The sequence below is a fragment of the Branchiostoma floridae genome, chromosome 13 (genome assembly GCF_000003815.2).
Source record: "Branchiostoma floridae strain S238N-H82 chromosome 13, Bfl_VNyyK, whole genome shotgun sequence".
Lineage (NCBI taxonomy): Eukaryota > Metazoa > Chordata > Leptocardii > Amphioxiformes > Branchiostomatidae > Branchiostoma > Branchiostoma floridae.
This window is the reverse complement of record NC_049991.1, coordinates 3,858,146-3,879,926: the sequence shown is the minus strand read 5'-3', so window position 1 is coordinate 3,879,926 and position 21,781 is coordinate 3,858,146. Positions and strand designations below refer to the sequence as shown.

The following is a 21,781-nucleotide window of genomic DNA, read 5'->3' as shown; positions in this document are numbered from 1 at the left end:
TGAATTTTAAAATGTTAATTCTAAATTTAACCTTAAAATTTTAATTTTCAAACCTTACTATTTAAGAAAACGATTTCAAAATATTGAAAGGGTAGCAGTCATTTTCTTGGCTTTTCTTGTGTTGTGTCTTTCTTTTATTTTTCTTGTTCGTTTCTTAAGATTTCGACCGTGAATATAATATAGTACCAGCAAAAGAGCACCTCTTTATATACCACTCTTTTTGCATGAGTAATGAGGAGAACATTCTTGGGAAATATTCTACAACGTTATAACATTTTCATCACTCAAATATCAGATCTAAAATTTTAATCAGATCTAAACTTTTATCTCCCTTTCAAGCGCCCCCCCAGCGGAGGGGGGGGGGCGGCTAGGATCGGCAGGTTTTTGCTAGGGTATGTCAGATAACCGCATTTGAAACAACGATATTTTCCTATAGAGAGTCATTCCAGTCTGTAACAGAGAAAAGGACCCTGGCTATAACCTTGTCAGCTTTACCGACCGTAACGTTTGATCGTTTTTGTCTGAAAACATGTTTCTCTGTCCTCTCTACGTTCCGCTAGCTAGAACTACATAAAGGCAAGTCCAAAGGAATGACTCAGAAAGTAACAAAGAGAGTGGCCTCTACCGAAGTGTTTGCAATGCGACGGCTGTGAGACAAACCTTTCAGTATCATTCGGGTGTTACAACAAAAAAGGTGTCCTGTTTCTTTCGGCACGGGATTATTTCGTTCCACCTGACTTTCTCCATTTTTAGGAAGGTTTCATATGTAATAGAGAAGTTCAGGGACGACGCGATACCCGTGCATGAAACCCTACCCCTCTCGAGTCTGTAAAAAATACTCCGACAATATTTTGACAACAACCGTTGAAAGAAGAGGTGCTCAACATACAGCATGTTTAAACAAAGGCCCGGCAACAATTACGCTAGCCTTTGGGACGATATCTACGAGAGTTTCCTCTCAAAAATTGTTAAAATCTTCGAGTTCTATTGTCATTAGAAGGCTGTTTGAGAGTTCGGAGTGGGTTTGACATCTTTCGGGCGTTGTTACGGCGACCGCAACGCTTAAAGCCCAAGGGTTGTCACCGGTCATCGAAAATGTCAATAGCAGTCGCCGTCCGCAAGAGACTTTTCCCATTGAAACGTCGCCACAAAAGCAGCTACAGTTTTTACACCACACAACCCATATTCAACTCCCGTCGACCAAGATTGCTCTATTCAAACACTCAAAACAATGGGTTAGAATTGCTCACGGTCTCTATATATAGCTGTCGTTACTTTATAGTTTGTGGAGTTTAATCATTAACACGACTGTGGCGGGTGGAGGGGGAAAAACAGTTTGTGTGTGCTGAGCCGTGGTCAGATGGTCAGAGAGTGGCAACGAAGTAAACAGAGTACTCGGTGAGTACTTCACTATGGATTATCGTTAAAACATCTGGGGCAAACAGTGCAAGGAAAAGTCCCGTAGGCATGGTAACATCGTCTTGGAGTAATCTTGAGACTTAAGAGTGATTGTGTCAATGTGTGAGGGACGGTAGGTCCCCCAGAAGTGAAGAGAGACAGACGGTGTTCACAGCGTACTCCCATATATCTCACTGACAGTTTGTGCGTGCGTTTGCAGGGATTTCTTCGAGTGTATTCGTGAAGTTACTGGGATACTATCGTCAATATTCGTCTACAAATGATTTGCGGTATCTCGTATGGTCTCTTGAACAGCGTTACGACAAGGAAGTACTACAAGTGTACAAGTGCCACAGGAGTTTCTCAGAGTCGTTGGAGATGGAAATGAGGAATGCTGGTGACAGAACGTCTGAGTTAACTGTTGGGATTGAAAACTCAAGAGAAATTGTCGTTATTTGTTGGTGCTACAGTCTTGGGGTTGTTAACGTTTTCAGCCAACTGAGAACTTGTATTGCAGCGTACAACTTTGTAAGAATGGCGGCGGGAAAAGTTGCAGGACCTGAACTAGACATTCACCGCCTCTATATGGCACAGAAGAACAAAATGGATTACTATATGACGGCAAGGCAAAAAGCTACGGACTCTTTGCAAACGGGTGGAGGGGCTACAACCGTTTGGAACCAGCACGTTCTACGAAACGTACCGACGAAACGAGCCGCTCTACAACAAGGGATCAATCGGCTGAACTCGTCTACATTCGGGCGGCTTCGGCCCAGTCCGCTGGGGGGTACGAGAGCTCGCCCCCTCGGTACGTCTCGGAGCATGTCAGCCATGTCTCGAGGGAAAAGATTTCACCAACTTCAAGATTTCCTTCTTGGAGAAGACTTCTTCCAAGACGACGACGACTTGGCACTGACTTGTATGAAACTTCACGAAGTTGTGGTGGTCGGAACTGCGTCGAAAATGAGTTACAGAGAAACAAAACCTGAGGAAAAGTTACAACAACAGCAAAATGTCGTGTCGACTACGTCGGTTTACCCCGTACAGTTACCGGCCATAGAGGGGCAGAAGTCCCTGATTGAACCAATGGCACAAGAGTCGGTGGTTGCAACGAAACGTTCCAGCAAGACTGGAAAACACCTCAGAAATAAACTTGCTCGCAGGCAAGCGCCAAAAACTTCTTCTCGTGCTTGGGAGCAACCGAGGCCTAAATCGTGCAACGTGACTGAGTCCTCTGATTTAGATTCAGACTCGAACGCGATACCACAAGAATGCCAACCGCAAACGATTGAAGGAATAACAGACCCCCGACCTAAAAGTGTTTCAGGACTAAAACCGGTGAAAGGAGTCCACTCCCCTAACAAGCAATGTACAGACGACGCTTCTACGGAACTTCTCACCGCTAGCAAGTCCCACTCCTTACGGAGTACAAATCGCATCACACCGCCCGTGTTAAAACTCAGTCCGCTGACATACTTCGAAGTGGACCGTAACAATCTATGTATATCCGATACTCTTACTACTACTCCGCAGAGCTCACCGCGGCCACTGTCACTACCTAACCGGGTGAGGAGGGCATCAGAGCCGGCAATATCGGTCGTGGCTCCCCCGGAGAAGAGAACGGGTTCCCCGCCGAGAAAGTCCATCATAAGGTCGAAGAGTACCGACGGGACGTCCTGCGACAGTTCTTCGGAGAGCGAAGAGGGTAGGCCCGAGACCAAGAGGTGCGCGAGGACGGTTAGGTTCATGGGGATGGAAGTGAAGATATATGCACCCGACGCGCCCGTTATTGAAATTAGTCATAAGGGGTAGGTCACTTTGATATGCAAAATCCCACTGGCTTTATCTTAAACAGTTGATATTTTTATTGGGATATTTGGTAGCATTTTAGCTACCACCGACAAAGTCAACCATATTTTATGGAACGGCTGCCGGTTTGCGCAAATAGTGCGTTTTGTGCAAGTAAATTATTGTTAAAAAGGAGCACCGACTATACAGTATTTAATTCGTGTACAATAATTATTTGTCCTTTAGTTTGATATATAGCTTGATTGCCCTAATTCTGTAATTGACACTGTTGCAATCTAAAAATCTATTCAGACATTGTGAATGTCTCAAATTGCATTGTTGTATATAACGTTAGTTCACCTTTATTCGAGGGTAACCTATATTCGTATTCAAATGTAGTACGGTGGTTTCAAATAATTCAATATTTTCAAAGAATTTTAAACCATTGTCCGCTAACTTGATGTCACTGAATATTGTTTTATCGTATATAACGGATAAAGGTCAACCCACGGATAAAAGTGACCTAGCATTGCATAATGAGTCTCAATGACCCGACAAAAATGATGTGGAAATGTAACAAAAAAGCAAATTCAATGTTTTCATGTGAAAAGGATATACAAATGTAAGATAGACTTTTACGATTCCATTTGATGTGCATTGTAGTCATATTCTTAGTTACAACTTTGAAACTGTTTAAAAGGGGGAGAGTAAAATGCGTAGCACCTCACTGAAGGTGGTATCTCACTGCGATTGGGGCACAGGTGCGGCACTGCGGAGTTCGTTCACTGCTCCACTTATCTGTTATTTTCTCCGATATTTTTTATAATTTAAATATTGCGTAATACGTAAAAGTTTGACTAAGAAGACAACAAAATTCACAAAACGTACGAAAATACGTTCTTTATCACTGAAATACGTTGAGTAATCTTTCGAACCCCGCGGTACCGCACTAGTGCCCCAAGTACAGTGAGATACTGCCTTTACACCGTTATTCCACTAGCTACAACGACTTTGCTACGCCTACGCTGCGACCTAGCGATTTGACAGAAAGCGATCAACAAATTTCATGGATGAAAAGGGAATCTTTCCTGTATGCTTTGTGTATTTTGTTGTCTTTTCATTCGCACTCATTTGGCGTGTTTTTCTAATTATGATAACAAACACAATTTAGGTCACAGCGAGCGAGGCCACAGCGTAGTCGTCACCAAATAGAATGTGGGCTTTACTTAATAAGTTTTGAGTCTCCAAGCTAGTTTGGAGAGGGTACAAAATATTTGTTCTCACCTAAAAGGGACGCATGTTGTCAAACAAATTAAAACCGTGCACGTCTACCAAACACAATTGTCTGTTTGCGTGTCTTCTTTCCTTGATTCACCGTAAGTTTGCAGTACAGAGACTTAACAAATACTGGCACGGTCTAATTTTAGTCGCTTAAGCCATCTTAAAAGGACAAGGTGTCAAATTGATCCACTGTAAAAGAAAAGAAGGGACTAAGAGATAAAGAAGGAGGCTTAACATTCTTTTGTTGTTAAGATCGCTACCATCAATATCTCGTCTTGTTGTTGACTCCTTTTCGTTCACCGTTTCTGTGTAAAGCTTTTTTCTTTCATTTGAAATCCTTTGGTTAACTGTGTTATCGCTTAAAGTTCCTGTTTGTGGATAGGACAATGTACGGTTGGACTGACACGCATGTGATTAATGTTAGAACGTGTCGTGTGTCTACATGGTGTTTGTCCCAGAACTCAAACGTCCCGGGTTCGAATCCTGTTATACTACCGATTTCGTGTCCTTGGGAAAGGCACTTGACACGGCTTTCCTCTCTATACTTACTTACTTGGGCCTACTGTCCATCCTTGGGCATAGGCCTAGGCGATTTCCTCCAGCTGTCTCCATGTGTAGCCAGACTCCCTCACGTCCGCCTGCAGGCTTCGCCTCCAGGTGTTTTTAGGTCTTCCCCTGTTGTGCTTTCCTGGGGGGTTCCATGTGAAGGCTTCTCTAACTGTGCTTGAGGCTGGCTTGCGCAGGGTGTGACCCACCCAGGTCCACCGCTTGCGGAGTATTTCCGTCCCTACTGGTACCTGTCCGGTACGTTGCCATAGTTCTTCAATACGGATGGTGTTTGGCCAGTAGATTTTCAATATCTTCCGTAAGCAGGTGTTGATGAATGTTTGTACTTTCTTTGTTATACCGGCTGTTGTTCTCTTTGCCGAGGCGTAAAAAAAGGGTATCTGACTTCGGTTGGGGAGGTAAAAGGTGGTAAAAAGAGAGGGATTGGCTCCACTTTCTAATACCGTGCCTTAGACACAGCGGATAACAACCTAATGTAAATACTACCCCTACACGACTTAAAAAGGCTATGTAACTACCGTGACTCTATCAAGCTTTGCTGTTTTCTGTATGTGGCACTGCTAACGTTAGAATGAGTTAATAACGTAAGGTCTGTGTCGCATTGCCCAAAAGCAAATAAAGGAAACGTTGACTGAAGAGAAAGGTGCGTGAGTCTGACAACAGACTGTACAGGTTGCTGTGTAAGACGCCAATGTGACAAGATTGTCCCATTTAAGCTCGTCAGACTTTTAGCCCTCACCCCCACACCACCTTCCCCCAACCCAACCCCTCTTAGACTTCCTATGGGGATGCAGAGAGAAGAACTTGGCAATGAAACCTACAAATGAGCTTTCATTGAGTTGTTTTTGAAACAAGGACTTTAAAAGTGTATGTTTCATAACGCCTTTGTAGGATCGAAATCCACATCCACATGTGCTCCTACGACCGTTGTTGTGATGTTGAAGTTCATCAATCTCGCAAAACGTCATAAAATATGTCTTTATAAAGTATTCGAAGTGTTAGAAACTAAATAAACATAAGAATAACGGAAAATAAGTCCTCGATGCCTCGTTACACACAGGTGCAACAATTGAAAGATTGCAGCATAGCCGCGACTTGGAGAACCGATATCCAGTCGGGACGCAATGGCGCCCAATTCTACAGCTTTCCATCTAAAACTTAAGATATGTAAAGCATACCAATGAAAGGTAGAACTGTCGGTAGAACTGTTGAAGTCTTTGTTTTGCTGAAGCGAAGCTTGTCTTCGTTCCCAAAACATACCGAACGACGCCCTACATTTTGTGCTCCCTGAAAGCCTTATCCAAAAGGAAACATCCGGACGAACGTGAAAATAGCAACGTTTGATTTCTTTTTCCTCGCGTTTACGTCATTCTCTTCGCTTTACTGACGCCGAGACGTAAAGATATGTGACGGGTACAAAGACAAAATATGCGGGCACCTGAAAAATTGAAAGTTGGAACAAAAGACCAATGGGTGGGGCTGGTTACTGACTAAACACTGGGCGTGACATTTCACTTTCTCCGTGACCGGACGAATGACGTGGATATTCAAGGTTCTACGTTAACACAACCTAGAATATTGGCCAAACTTTTGTTTTGTTATTACTATCCTATCTAGAGATTTTTATAGATAAAAATCAGACAGAGATAGATAAGTACGGAGAAAGAGACAGAGAATGACAGAGCTACAGAAAGAGGGACTAAGAGAGACAGACAGGGAAAGAGAGAGACAGAGAATGAGAGAGACAGAGAGACGGAGAGACGCAGAGAGAGACAGAGAGAGATAGAGAGAGAGAGAGAGTCTCTGAATAAGACAGAGGGATAGAGGGGTTCACAATGCTTGTGATCTAATCACATCGATAACATCGATTAAAAGAAATAAAACATATTAATGTAGTTGCCGCTTCTGTTTGGAACGTACCTAGCCTTTCACCAAGTAATCTGATTTGATTGGCCCACACGAGGGAAAGGTCAACGTTCTTCAAAGGCCAGCGTCCACAAGAACTATCTGAACTTTTTACCTATTCTATCCAAATGTATACGGTACCTATACCTTGAATCTTTGTCTAGTGTTGAAAAATTCATTTTTCTTATGAGGTTTGATCGAACGACATTATACAGACACATCTCAAGCTACATATTCAACATTACTAAGAAACGAGAAGAAGCCGAACAAATGTATTAGACTAGTTTTAGAATCCATGTTTTAGAAACCATGTGTACTGCATTACTACCTTTTGTATCTACATGCCTGTACTTAGCCCGATAGGGCATGAATGTGCAATAAAGGCTATTATTATATCCCAGACCTTGTGGCTCAACTGGTAGCGGTCTCACATTTGTACGCTCCAAGCAGAGGTTCGGCTCCGGCTGCTTTTTAAAATTTGTTAAGGAGTTCTTTTCTACCTTTCTAACGCAAAAAGGGGAGGGCTAGCAACCTCTCCCTGTAACAATATACCCTGCTAGAGAAAGAGCAAGGGAACTTGCTTCGCCCAAGTGCCACTAGGCAATAAATGAACCCAGACAAAAGTAACATGTGCGTTCCTTATGTTTACCTCCTACATAGCATGTGTTCCTTCATCCACAACCCGCAAACTCGTGTTACCCTTTCCTTGACCCTCTTGTATGTGATGCTTGTTTGAAAAGGACACACAAAAAAACGCCGTCCGTTTTTTAGTGTCACAGTGAAAACCGAGCCAGACCGTCTCAATTGTATCAGAAGAAAATCCTTCCGGTTAAGCACCTTAAAGAAAGAGCCTTTCGACCTCCTTGAGAAAGTCCTAATGAGCTGCTGAGCAAACAACACTTGTAACGGCCGCTGCAACCCTTTGAGATGTTTTAGACTGTGTCGGTAGAACAGGGACCCTGGGTGCTAAGGGTATTTTTGCCTTACTTTTGGGCAGACGTGGACAATGGCTATGCATTCAAGTTCGTGCTAGTAACATATTCTAACAGTGCCACATACACCGTACAGACAGAAGGGCAGTATTTTACCTTCCCGACTGAAGTCAGGTGCCCAATTTTACACATGGATGAAGTGAGGAAAATAGAGTGTTTAGTGCCTTTCCCAAGGGCATAACGTCAGGGGCACGGTGGATATCGAACGCAGGACCTCTAGATTCTGAGCCTAAAAGTCTACCAGTTACTCAACACACAACGTTAATAGTATTGTGGGGTCAGGATACAGCAAGTAAATTCAATGAATTACACGAGATTCTCATTAATTTTGCTTTATCAAAAAAAAAATCGTTTGACTCCCAAGATGGTCAACATGACTGTTAAGTACCTAAATTAGCAAATATATATTGTGATATAGCCTTGATTGTACTTGTAGAAGTGACACCTGTTACCACTTTAAAACTGCTAATGTCTTCTAAAAAAACTCAAATCGGAAATGAGACACTTTTGATGATAGTCAAGAACCCTTATCAAAATTTTTCAAGGACCTTTTCAGTCAATGGTTAGTCAGAAGCAACCAGGACTAAAACAATCAAGGAGCGGGTAGAAACGGGGTGGAATGATGACATGTGAACAGGGGTGAATAAGAGCATATCTTTTCTGCCTCTTTAACACTATAAACAGGATAATGGTTTGAACCTCCGCAAGCCTAGTGTGATGCATCATGGGTAAGATGTCAAAGGTGAAGGCCCCTGGGATAAAACAAAATACGCCTGGGCATGTATAAGATATGGCCTATACAAAAAATGTTTACAAGTCAGGGGCTTTCACCTTTGACCTTACACATACGCAGTTTAAACGAATCATTCCAGGAGTAGGCTGTAGTGGGGGGGAGGGGGGTGATAATAGAAATAACTTGCTACCTGTCAAGCTATGAAAACAAGAACAGGCAGAAGTATATCCCATTACCGTTTTTATTTGCTTTTTTGCACTCTTTCGAACAATGTTCAGTCATTTGCCGTTAACACACACTACTGCCTGGATTGGACCTTTTCTCAGTATGATTCTTACAAGATATTTCCAAGTTTACAACATGTTTCTTGTCACGGTCGGTCAGTGCAAACTATCTATTCAATATAGCTTAGATGTGTATAATTTTTGCTTGTTTATGCTAGATGTTCAGATTATGATAAGCATATTTCTATGATGTATCCCTGCAGTGAACTAGCGATACCAAATGGACTTAATAATAATACCAAATAAAAGACAGTAAGAAAAGATAGCTGCCAATTGCGTTCATTTCGTAACATTCTCTCACCTCTGTATGTATAACATACATGTCATGTCAGTACTATGTAATTCTATTACACCATTTAATAAACCATAATCCTAACATTCCATCGGAATGTCTGAACTAGTTTATCGCATGTACCTGCAAGTAGCAAAGTAACCAATTATGTGTTGATTTCACTATCATATGTTTATGAAAAAAACTAGAATTAACCAGCACGAAAATAGTTATGAATTGACCAATTTTTCCGATTGACTCCGTCAGCCTTGTTCAAGTTATAGACCCGTTTACTGTAATCTCCAAGCAGATCCTATGGTGCCATAAGATGGTATCAAAGCTGGCCAAGGAGTATAGCCGGCCAAAGGGAGTCAAACTGGGCACCTACGGTGGGTTTGATGCTATATTACGCCACCGTGGATCTGCTTGGAGATTAGTTTACTGCAGCTTCCGGGACGTGACGTTGGAGACACGTGACTGCAGCGACGGGTCGTAGGTGCCAGATAACCTGTGTCACCCCCCGTCTCTGTTCAACTATTTCAGTGTTGGTCAGGTAAAGTTATTTTCATGATACATGTTTCTCTAATTGTTTAGCATCTTTGCTATGGAAGCAGAAATTGAGGGTGCGCCCTTAGCATTCAATCATATCTAAGATTAGCATAAACACCATAGATATCCTACTTGCAGTTTGACAACTGATATCAATGCATATATTCTATGACATAAGCTAACTGCGGTGCTTTGAATGTGCTATACTTATCTCTAACACTAAAACATTTTTGCATCACTACGACTACGTATGCACTGCATAAAGACGATGTTAAGAATGGATGTCAGGTGTCAGTCATCCATCAATGATCTCCTCAATCTCTCTCAGCACCTCTTCCAGATTGTCAGGTTTGGGAAGGCCCTCGTCTTCCTCCAGTCCGCCAAGCCCAAAGGCCTCGTCTTCCTCCAGTCCATAAGGTTGAGGGCCCTGCTCTTCCTCCAGTCCAAAAGGTTGAGGGTCCTGCTCTTCCTCCAGTCCATAAGGTTGAGGGCCCTGCTCTTCCTCCAGTCCAAAAGGTTGAGGGTCCTGCTCTTCCTCCAGTCCATAAGGTTGAGGGTCCTGCTCTTCCTCCAGTCCGTCAGGTTCAGGGCCCTCGTCTTCCTCCAGTCCGTCAGGTTCAGGGCCCTCGTCTTCCTCCAGTCCGTCAGGTTCAGGGCCCTCGTCTTCCTCCAGTCCGTTAAGTCCAAGGCCCTCGTCTTCCTCCAGTCCGTTAAGTCCAAGGCCCTCGTCTTCCTCCAGTGGTTCAAGTTCATGTGCCTCCTCTTCCTTCTGTCCGTCAACTTCAAGATCCTCGTCCTCCTCCAACCCTTCAAGTTCAAGACCCTCGTCAACTCGAAGGTTACGGATTTCCTCCAGCATGTCTAGATCTGCATCGAGAACGTTCAGGAACTCTTCCATCCCGTCAGGCTGAGGGTCGTGAAGGTCATTCGTTTCCTCGTACTCATCAGGCTCTGGAATGCCCCGGATGTTGGAGAGGTCCCGGATGTCCGACGGGTCCCGGATGTCCGTGAGGTCCCGGATGTCTTGCAGTTGTCGATCAATCTCGTTGAGGACGAATGACACTTTCTTGGTGGCTTCTTCCCCCGCCTCGATGGCATCGGCCGTCAGCTCGGACATGGAATCTAACGTCTATAAAGAGGAGGTCACATATAGTTATATTTGATGTCACCTCACAAAAGTGCAAAGTTCATCTAATAGATCATAATGAATAAGTCAGTTACATTTTATCCAATAAAGTGCAATTCATTGATTGGTTTCCAGTACCCCTACAGCAGATAAGTCATTTAAGTTATACTTTAAACATAAGTAAGTTAAAGCCCTATCATATAACATTTGACCCTTCTGTTGTAAACAGCAGCATTTCTATACCTTAACACCAGTAGCCCCCCTAGGGTGGGATAATGATGCAATTATCTTGAAAAGTGGTCATACGGGTCATTCATGTGGACATTTTGTTCTATAAGAACTTGATGTCAAAATACAAATGTATTTCATAATGGGCCTTTGATAAGAATAAAAGGCATTCTGCATAACAGGTATGGATATACTCGACCTATAAATGTATCAAACAAAATGGCCAGCATTGTGGTGAAGACTTCGATAAAACCAACCTCTATGAGCTGCATAGCAGCATCCTCCCCAGTCTCCGTCTGTGTTGTTTCCAGGCCCAGGTTCTTCCGTCCCTCCAGGTCGTCCATCAGCGCCTCTGCCGTGCTCTTCAGGTACTGCAGTCCGTTCTCGACCTCGGCTCCAATGTTACGTTTGCCCTTGTCAGCTGTAAGGAAATAAATACAAATGTACATATGAATATGGTGTACTGATGTCTTTATCTATTTTTGGCAAAAAAGTTTTACTTTATAATAAGAGGCACTATGATATGGCCAGAAGAAATTAACAAATCAGTTGTCCCCATTTTATATTGATTGAAATGCCGTGATACCATTGGTCAGCTTCGTTCGGTGATTTATTTAGTGGTTATAAAAACCGTTAGCGAAGACAAGCCAAGAAGAAGATAGAAACCACACAGGTCATATGTCACCATATACACCTCGGGGCGGGATGTTAATGATTTGATAGATCTATAGATTTGTAGGAATTGCATAAGATAAGTATAACAACACTATACATGCAAGCAGCCTTCCTTGCCAATATGTTCTGATAAGCAAAGAATGCTTTAAACAGAGTTATGGTTATGCCATGTCTTCCATACCACCACTATCCAAGCCAATGACGAACACCCCTTATCTAGAAGCTTGGGAAAAACCTTATTGGGCATTGATAAAATGGGTTTTTAGATTAACTACCTTGACAAACGACTTCCAGCACTTTGTCTCTGATCCGGTCCAGGTCTTCAAAATCATCAGCCGTGGCCACGTAGTCGTCATTCGACGCGATGAGCTGTAAGATACGTCAACACTGACTTACATGTATGAAGTAGTAGTAGTAGTAGTAGTAGCAGCAGTAGTAGTAGTAGTAATAGTAGCAGCAGCAGTAGTAGTGGTGGTAGTAGTAACGATGGTCGTCATAGCAGTAGTAGCAGCAGTAGAAGTAGTAATTGTAGTGGTAGTAGTAGTGGTAGTAGTAGCAGTAGTAGTAGTAGAAGCAGCAACAGCAGCAGGAGAAGTAGTAGTAGTAGTAGTAGTAGTAGTAGTAGTAGTAGTAGTAGTAGTAGTAGTAGTAGTAGTAGTAGTAGTAGTAGTAATAAAAGCAGTAGTAGTAGAGTGGCGCATTTCTAAAACGACAGCCTAGTTGCAAGCCTAGGGTCGAATTATCATGCTTGTTTACATGTATAAAGATTATGTACTCTCCCCACTAATGTATCAAAATCTTGACATACGTATTGTATTATATGGACCATCAAATACCCATCAAATACTTCGTAAATTTGCATATGCTTAAAAATACACATTCTAAAATAAATTTTGAAATAAATTTATTTTTTTTGCTACACACATCAGCATAGAAAACATAATTCAAAATAGATATAATAGAGAAAAAATTATTAAACTTAGAGGCGCTTTTCTTACCTTGAGTTCAGATATTTTGTACTTGGCCACGCCCACAGTGAACACGTGCGCACCCTTGTTTTTCACGTACTGCGCAGGCTCGTTCACTTGGTCGGTGGCCTTCCCGTCAGTTATTAAGATGATGATCTAAATAAATTGTTGTTTGAAAATAGGGTTATTTACGTATTATATAACATTTATTATATCATGATAGTCTAGAACAACCGATTGAGAACAAATTGTCGATATGCGATGTACTTACGGGGGTATCATACCCTTTCTTTGGCTAATCAAGTTTCTGAATAAGTACGTTCTTTATCTTTTTATATCAATCATGTTTATATTTGTATATTTCTCAATTTTTATGTCAAATGTATATTCTACATGATATCTATTTGTTTATCATCTATATCTTTAGTTGTCAATATTATATTGTATTCTTTGTTTTATAATAGGGCATTTTTAATCTGCTATATATAGAAAAATAATGAATAAACTCTCTCATTCAATTTAAATTTAGTAAAGACTTTGCCAAGGAATTCCTTGACAAAAGCTGGATTTAGACGTCAAGAAATTTTGGTAAGTACAATTCGTGTTGGAAATTATAGTTTAATTTTGACTTCTACCCTTGAACGCGGATAAAAATTTTAAGTTAAAAGTATCGTCACCTTTTCAACACCATCCCGTGCACCATTGGCTCTGGTGAACTCGTCGTAAACAGCCTTTAGGGACTGTCCGGTTTTGGTGTGAAATTCATTCATGTATTCAATCTTCTTGATGGCATCCAGCAAGGCCTATGTGGAGAAAAATATAGAACATTTTATGGTCGTATTCATATTACTGTAAATAATGTTGTATGGGAGCGAAAGATGGCAAGTGGGATAGGGGGTTTCCCCTGCTTCGTCTGTTCACTCAGTAAAGTCAAGCTTGATGTTTTTGACTCACAGTATGGAGAAGAGATGCTGCTATAGTAATGGCCATGAGGCGCTCTTCATATTCATGATGGTAACATCAGGCTCTCCGAACTTGAATTAAAAATACATAATTATGCAGCAGATCAAAAGCGTCTGTCTCAGAACGCCTTCCACACAATATTGCTTTAAGAAATACTGGGCATATCATACAGAAACAGAATACTAGTAACAAAGAGGTTTACCGTAGAAGAAAGCAGAGAGAAGTTACGGCAAGAGACAGAATGCTAATATGACCAGGACACATCCTGCAAGTGATAGTGAACAGAGAGCGAAGAAGATCCTTGACTCGGGTAGCCACTCACTGAAAGAAGACAAAGATTGACCCTATTTCAAAGTAAACATCAACATCACCATCATCACAATCATCAATATGAGAGTGACCACCATCATCATCAATATCAAAAGGAACATCAGTGTCATCAACATTGACATTAGCAACATTAGCAACATTAGCATCAAAATGAACATCAACATCATCACCAGCAACAACATCATCACCAAAACATCAACACCATCAGCTCCAACATTATTACCGCCAAAGCATTATCGGCAGCAACGCATGGCCACATTGGCAGTATCGAATTCTCGACCTACATTCGGTTGATAGTCATCTACTGTGAACTGTTAGAAACAATAGGTAAAACACTAGTGAAACATCTTATGGGCAAAATCAGAGCTAGTCATCCGACGGCATCAAAATATACATACCTGTCTATTATTGTACTGGTTCATCTTGAACTCCGTTTGCATGTCCTTAGCGAACTGGTACACGCCGATTCTAGCCTTGTTGGGTCCTATCTCGAACCCTGCCGCCAGTTTCAGGATGAACTGTCGTACTGCGGGGAAGTTACGCGTCTTCACACTCTTAGATCCGTCCACTAGGACATGGATGTCCGCTTTTGAGTGGCAAGTGGGCTCTTCACGAACAGAAAAAATAAACATGATTACAAAATGCTTAAATAAATCATAAATAAATTCCTGTCATTAACCACAATGCAACTATAGCATGCTTATTCTTAATTATAAACATTCAGTCTTTAATTGCATTGATCTATAAGATGCTCTTCTCTTTCTCAGTCTGCGTTACATGTGTCACATGTTTGAACAGTCCTGTCATGGAGCTGTTATGAATTTTTGTGAAATTTCCTCATTAGTTATGCAAATAAGATATCAAGCACTGCTTAAGTTACCTATAAACCAAAATTCACGACGATCCATTAACCACGTCTTGAGCTATTCTTAAAGTCTTTAAACAAACCGAATCCTGCAGTTCCAAAGAAGCAATTTTCTCTATGTCCCAAGAGCTATCTACTACAAAATCACGACCATAGCGTGTCCAGGAATCGACATATCAAAAACGAAGGTTCCGCTGCAGCAAGCCGATTGGGTAGAAAGTCTATCTATTTCAAGTTCACCTTCTCAGTTGTAGTAGAAGTATTAGGTAGTAAACGATATCATATATTCGTATACTTCTATTGAGAATTTCGGTTTGGGATGCAACCGTCTTTTTAAACGGTACTTAAAGTTGGAGTCCTGTGTTCGGGAAGGTACTTCAAGCACGTTGATAGGGATCCGAAAGGACTAGCAATCCCTCCCTGTTAAATATACCCCCGCTCCTGAAACATCTAGGAAACTAAATGCTACCGTAAGTGCTACTAGGTTCTACAAGGGTTTGGAGTAGCTCTGTTGAGAGTTAGATAACAATTAGATATGTGTTTTACTACACTGCATAACATATTATTAATCTACAAACTTTGATTAGCTATAGACAGAAGATTTGTACCAGGAATATCCACAGGTCCTTGGCTCCATGTAATTCCTACACGGAGGTAGATGTGATGACTCAGTCCGCATCCCCAGACGCGATTGGACGACGAACTGACGTAGATCTGAGTGAGGCTTCCTCCGACCAATCGCCAGGCGGTTCCCTGTGGTACTTTGGCCGTTATTCCTGGGTGAGAAAAAAAATAGCAAAAATACGTCACATTTTGTGCGGTTTATCTATCAGGTGTTGCAATTGTGTTGCACGAAACTAATATTACTATACAATATTACTCCTCTGCCGGCTTAAGTCCTTCCCCAGGTTATAAATATGTTACTGTCTTATGCCACGGAGGAAGCTGCTTGGAGATTTAAGATGGCCGACATCCAAATACCGTATCAGAAAGCCAAATAATTCCACTTGTTTAGAATAGTATTTTCTTACCGATTCTGATGAAGACTTGTCCAATGGCGCTCACTCCCCACACCACGTTGTACCCCACGCTGATGCTGACCAGGGAGCCCGTGACTTGGACCCAGCGTGTTCCAGCCGAACCTGTGCCTCCGTAGGTGCCGATGCGGTACCAGATCGCACCGCTAGATGTCACTCCCCACACGCCGCAGTACCCGATCGACACATACGATAGGCCGCCTCGGATGGTCGATCCGCCGGGTATCAGTTGCCAGCCCGTTCCTGTAAAATTGCACTGCATTAGGCTACCCTGTCATATAGGTAGAGGACATCGACCAATCATAATGCACCATCTCGCTTCACTCAGTAGTTTATTTGGTGATTATAGGAATCGTCCATGAATTAGTGCACCGTATATCCACAGGGTAGGTCATTAACTCTTTCTACAACATTATCGACGATGTACAAAACAGCATCCTCAATTTATCAACATTTTGGCCGCCATATTGATGGGACGGATAGATCCAAAATGGCGACCGGTCATTCGGAACGCACTGGAAATCATTTAAAATCCTACGTTTTTACGCTCACTCAATATGAAATGCTATGGCAAAATCAGTTAATTATAAAATTTTTCTTTTAATCAAGAATCGGCACGAGTCACTAGCCCACCAACATGGCGGACACTACATGACGTCATAATCACGTGACACCTAAGTCTAGTTGTCCTACCAATGAGGTTCCTGGCGGTTATTCCTGTCCGTCTCCAGATGGTACCACAAGGGCAGATGCCCCAGACAGAGTTGCTTGAGGAACTGACGCACACTGACTTCAGGGGCCGTCCCGTGACCACCCTCCAAGAACTGCCATACACTTTCTGCACTGTAATACCTAAAAGAAAAAAAGAAAAACGGTTTTCTTCGGTTCCATAAACATATGATAGAGGGACTCAATGAAATTTGGCTATGTATACAGAGTTAACACTGAGAAACTCTGGTCATATACTAACATTAAAAATGCATTACCGTAACAGCTGTATAGTTCTGTGCGGTCAAGATGGAAAAAATTAAAAACCAAAGCCTTTGTGTTTTACGATTAACTCACCAAGTTCAAGACACTTTCACAACTATTATGTCACATAAGCCAGTTCAAAGTTTCAATTGCGGATGCGTCGGGCGCCAAAAGTGATGGCCAATACACCATGCTAAATACATTGTTCAGACATGTTTTGTTCATTTTTCAGGCCCAGGGCCTTTGACTTTGATATACGCATGCGCAGTTGAAACCGGCGTGTAGAACAGTATTGCCAACATAACCTACTATACTCCCCAAGCAGAGGTTAGGATCCGGCTGTTTTTTAACTTCTTTTTTAGTCGTTTTTATCGGGGGCATTCTATTTTGTATTGAGTATCTTGTATTGTCAAAACCTTAGAAAAAGCCGGCGCCTAACCTCTGCTTGGAGAGTAAACATAACCTACCGATTCGCGCGTAGACCTGGTTTCTCCTGTCGACTCCCCACACAATGCCCTTTCCGGAACTGATCTGCACAAGGTTTCCGTCTATCGGTTTCCACTCCGTTCCGAAGTGGCTCTCCTTCCCGTATGTGCCGACACGGTAGAAGACGACGCCTCGGGAGTTCACGCCCCACACTCCGCTCCAGCCGACGGTCACAAAGGAAAGGGACCCCGGACAAGTGTCCCAACCCGAACCTGAAAATAGACAACAAAAGGCAATTCCATACAAAATATATCTAAAATGCCTTGTGTTGTATCGCTGTACGAGAGGACAGTGTGTATAAATCTTTGTATAGGCACTAAGCACCTATTTGTCCTTCAATTTTGGACAAAAATTGATATTCGTTGTTTTTTTAGTACTTTTACGAAATTCAAAACAGGACTTACCAGTTATTTCAGTAGATATTGCTCCTGCTATAGAACAAAGAAAAATGCAAGTATTAGAATTCATAACCCCTAAACTTTGAATACTTCGCAAACAAGAATGGTGTTAAAAAACACCTTGGCGACGCGGGTTCTGATGGATTTGTGAGTCTTGGTATGAAAAAGATGTTTATTTGCTAGCCATGCTCACAACGCAGTCTTGAACGCACACATATCCATGCAGTGATTCCATCTTGGGAGAAGCCTCGCAAACACAATTAACGCTAGAAAAAAAGTTAAGCTTGCCTCAAATTGCTTGCGGTAAATTCTGAAAATCTATATTTACCTTCGCCAAATAGGTTATATTTGGGCATGTTTAGCCGCCAGGTGACAACCCCTCTATCCATGACCCCCTATACCCCATAGAAATATCTGTGTGTGTGTCTGTGAACAGCAAAACTTGATAAGTCTTGGATGGATATTTAATGGTATTTGGTAGGTGGGTAAGGGTCAGGAAATCGAAGGTCGATAATGGATCCCCTATCTACTCCCTAAGGTACTGCAGCGGAACTACCGTTTTTATATTTCATGTTTCCTGACATGTCACGGTCTTGATTTTTTAAAGGTGGGTATCTCTTGGGGCAGAGAGTAAGTGCTGTAAGTTTGGGTTCCCTTGCACCTTTATTTCCGGAAATTGTTTAAAAGGTTAGAAGAAAATAAATCAAGAATGTTTCGACGGATCGTTATGTTTTATTAGGTTTTGTAGGTCTAATGTATTTTGCATATAATAAGATGCTAAATATGCAAATCAATGTCTAATTTGCATAAGTAATGAGGAAATTTTATAAATCCCTACATTCCATGAAACTTCCCACATATGTAACTGAGAAAGACCGAAATTCTTAGGAAATCAATCATGCAAATAGATACCTCATTTGCATAATTAATGACAGGATACTATAATTCTATAGTAGTAAATGATGTCAGTTTCATATTTGAGGCATCACGAGGCAAACTAAAGCGAAAATTATTTAACATAAATCATTTAAATCGGCAGGGTACGTCACATCTAATTTATGAGGAAACGCTACAACAGCCTTCTTTGCTATAAGATAAGATTTTCATACTAAGATAAGATTTACATAGTTAAAACTTTTCCCACCTTTTGTTTCCTATACAAAACTACATAAAACTACAACTAGATCTATCTTAGACTTATGTATCTGGACCATAGCATGGCCAGAACACTAGATATCAAAACCGAAAGTTCACTGCAGTACGCTAGAAAACCGATAGGCGGAACCATTTTAGAACTTGGCCTTCATTTTCACGGCGCTACCCACATTCAAGATTCATAAGAATCCATACTTTGCGAGTTATGCAGGCTACACACAGGAGATAAACAGTACCGAACACATAACCTTTTATGGGCAAAGTTACGTTTTAACGTATTATGCTTCTGTGTTCAGTGCAAAGCTTTGTTGGGACTCCCCCACTGCAAAAGAGATAACTAAATAATAGCTAATTATCGACTATGCACTCTGACATTTGTTGTATTAGTATCCCTTGAATGGCTATGTTACAATACAAATATAATAATGCTAGGCATGATAAAAAATTAGATCTATCTCGTGTTGATCATTGTTTATTCTGTGATCTATGCTTTACGTTTCATGTACTATACCAGCCAAATCTATAGATCGTTTTCACAGAACATTCGAAAACCGCTTCGCACGCGTGGGCGCCATGTTGGATGATAACCTGGATATATAGAACACAGAACGGCGCTACCAAAGTTACTTGCGGCGGGTTCAAGTGTGCTGTTTTGTCTCCGTACTGTGAATGATATAGTGATGTAGCCAAGGCTAGATATCAGGGCAAAGTTGCAATAATAGGTCTTGATCCATATGCTTTCAGAGAAAATGCATTTGACGATCTAACGCTCTTGCCGATGGTTGAATACCCGGACATCTGTTATACCCCCTTCACATTATATACGATCTTCGGACGTTCTTCGCGATCGCAGGAAGGTCGGCTGATTTTAAGATCTTAAGATGGTCTTGCGTCTTTTTCGCCTCAAAACTGTCCCCCTCACATATACGCGAGGCTCGTGAGATCGACGGTGAATAAATCTATGATAATAAACCTCCCATGACCTCTTGCACGCGGACAAGGTAACACAAAACGTTCCTCAAAAAAGGCAAGAGATCAATAAATGTTGCTTATTTTGTTGTCGTAATCTTTTTAACCAATGAATGGAATGCGCGGGCACAATAGAAATGACGCAAGAAAGGAAAGTGTGTCACAAAGCCAGCCTACATACTGCCACAGCGGCCACAATGTTAGAATTACCCTCAGATTCCCAGAAATTCAATATTTGTAAACAAACGGAAGTCGGGCGAACGTCGCCCGAATGTTGCCCAACTGACGGGCGTTCGCCATCCGATTTGCGCTCGATGATTAATAACTATGTCTTTGCTCGCCTATCGGTCTTCAATCGTTGGATTGACGCAAGACTATTGACCGATACCCTTGCAAGGTACGCACGATTTGTACGTACGATCTGCGACTCGGTAACGAGCTGTGCGATTTTGGAGATTTCCTTCGACTAGTCGCATATGTTAAGAACATGTTTCGCTGCACCGCGACCGTCGTAAGACTCCTGAAAACTGCCGGCGATCCGTAAAAATCGCAAGATGATCGTGAGAACACCGGACGTCTTACTCACGAAAATGTCATTCAGAGTTCGTAAACTAGTCTTCCGATCGAATCGCGCCTATTGTGAAGGGGGTATAACCGCTACCCTGGGCGACTATATAACGTTATGTACACTCCTATCATATAGGCTGCGCACGGAGGACTAGACTAGCTACAGCCCTATACAGCGGAGTTTACGTTACACAGTTTACCCCAGTATCCAGCTGCCCTCACTATCCACTTGCCTCACAAGGGGCAAGATTTGGTGCTTCTCCAACTCTGACTCCGTGTGAATGGTTTTCTACCCCGGTCAAAACTGAGCTACGGCGTGCTTCAGCCTGACGACGTTGTTTGACAAGGCGCGACGTAATTTGGAGAACTCGCGTAGTTCACCCAATGAGCTTCAATACGACTTGTCTTTCGGCCTGAGGTACTGTCTGACTCAACTACTTCGTAAGTAACCATAGCCTGACTAAAAACGCTCTCCTAGCCCGACAGTGTCCGCCCCCCTCATTAAATCCAGCCAGTGAGAGATTTTGTAAACACGTCTAGTGCAAAATGTAACAACCCAAACTACGTATTTTCAGCCATACTGCGACAAAGTTGGACTACAACGTCTTAACCCCACCAACTTGTACATCACCTCGACACCGTAACGTTATTGTATTCTCCCCCAATACGCTTAACTGAGAACAAGATAAACATTCGATCGTATCGCCATTATGAAAACCAGAAGAATTCCCTGAGGCTAAGGTTTGGTCGTTACATATTTTCTACAATAATAGGTACGCATATGTGTGCGTGATAACTTGCATGCTATGAAGCTTTTCAAACCCTGCTCACTGCGACAGAAGACAACCTTCATTTCTTCAACTAGAACCTACACAGTAAATATATTCCCACCTGTGAGACAAAGTTGGTGACAAAGTTAGAGATATTTAAGCTTGCAGTGCTGACCTGCCCGTGTCCCCCCCTTTCTGAAGATGTTGTCTCACCGGTTAACCTGTCACTACACTTGACTTGACTTGAGGTAAAAGTTCAACCTCTGACGTGGGAAACGTATATGCTCATTGTGCAAATAAGTAGAATAACGAAATGTAGATGGGCCGTATGCCATGAAATGACTCTTAAACTATTTTCCTCCAAAGGAGAGTGCTATTTTCTAAAAGACCACGTCTTTACGTACAAAAAAACGACTAAATTTGTAGGAGAGTACTATTTTCTAAAAAAAAAAACACGTCTTTACGTACAAAAAAACGACTAAATTTGTAACAATTGATCACAGA

The 21,781-nt window shown here is 42.0% G+C and overlaps 1 protein-coding gene across 1 annotated transcript; it reads right to left on the bottom strand.

Moving 5' to 3' along the window:
* Nucleotides 1–10,063: 10,063 nt before the first annotated feature.
* LOC118429352 lies at nt 10,064–18,172 on the bottom strand. The gene is made up of 11 exons (XM_035839834.1): nt 18,145–18,172; nt 17,400–17,630; nt 16,654–16,812; nt 15,955–16,203; nt 15,532–15,699; nt 14,457–14,665; nt 13,443–13,568; nt 12,796–12,921; nt 12,073–12,166; nt 11,380–11,543; nt 10,064–10,897 (listed from the first exon to the last, which is right to left on the bottom strand). Exons 1-11 carry the CDS (start codon nt 18,170–18,172, stop codon nt 10,064–10,066), a joined length of 2,388 nt encoding a protein of 795 aa, XP_035695727.1.
* Between the last annotated feature and the right edge of the window lie 3,609 nt (nt 18,173–21,781).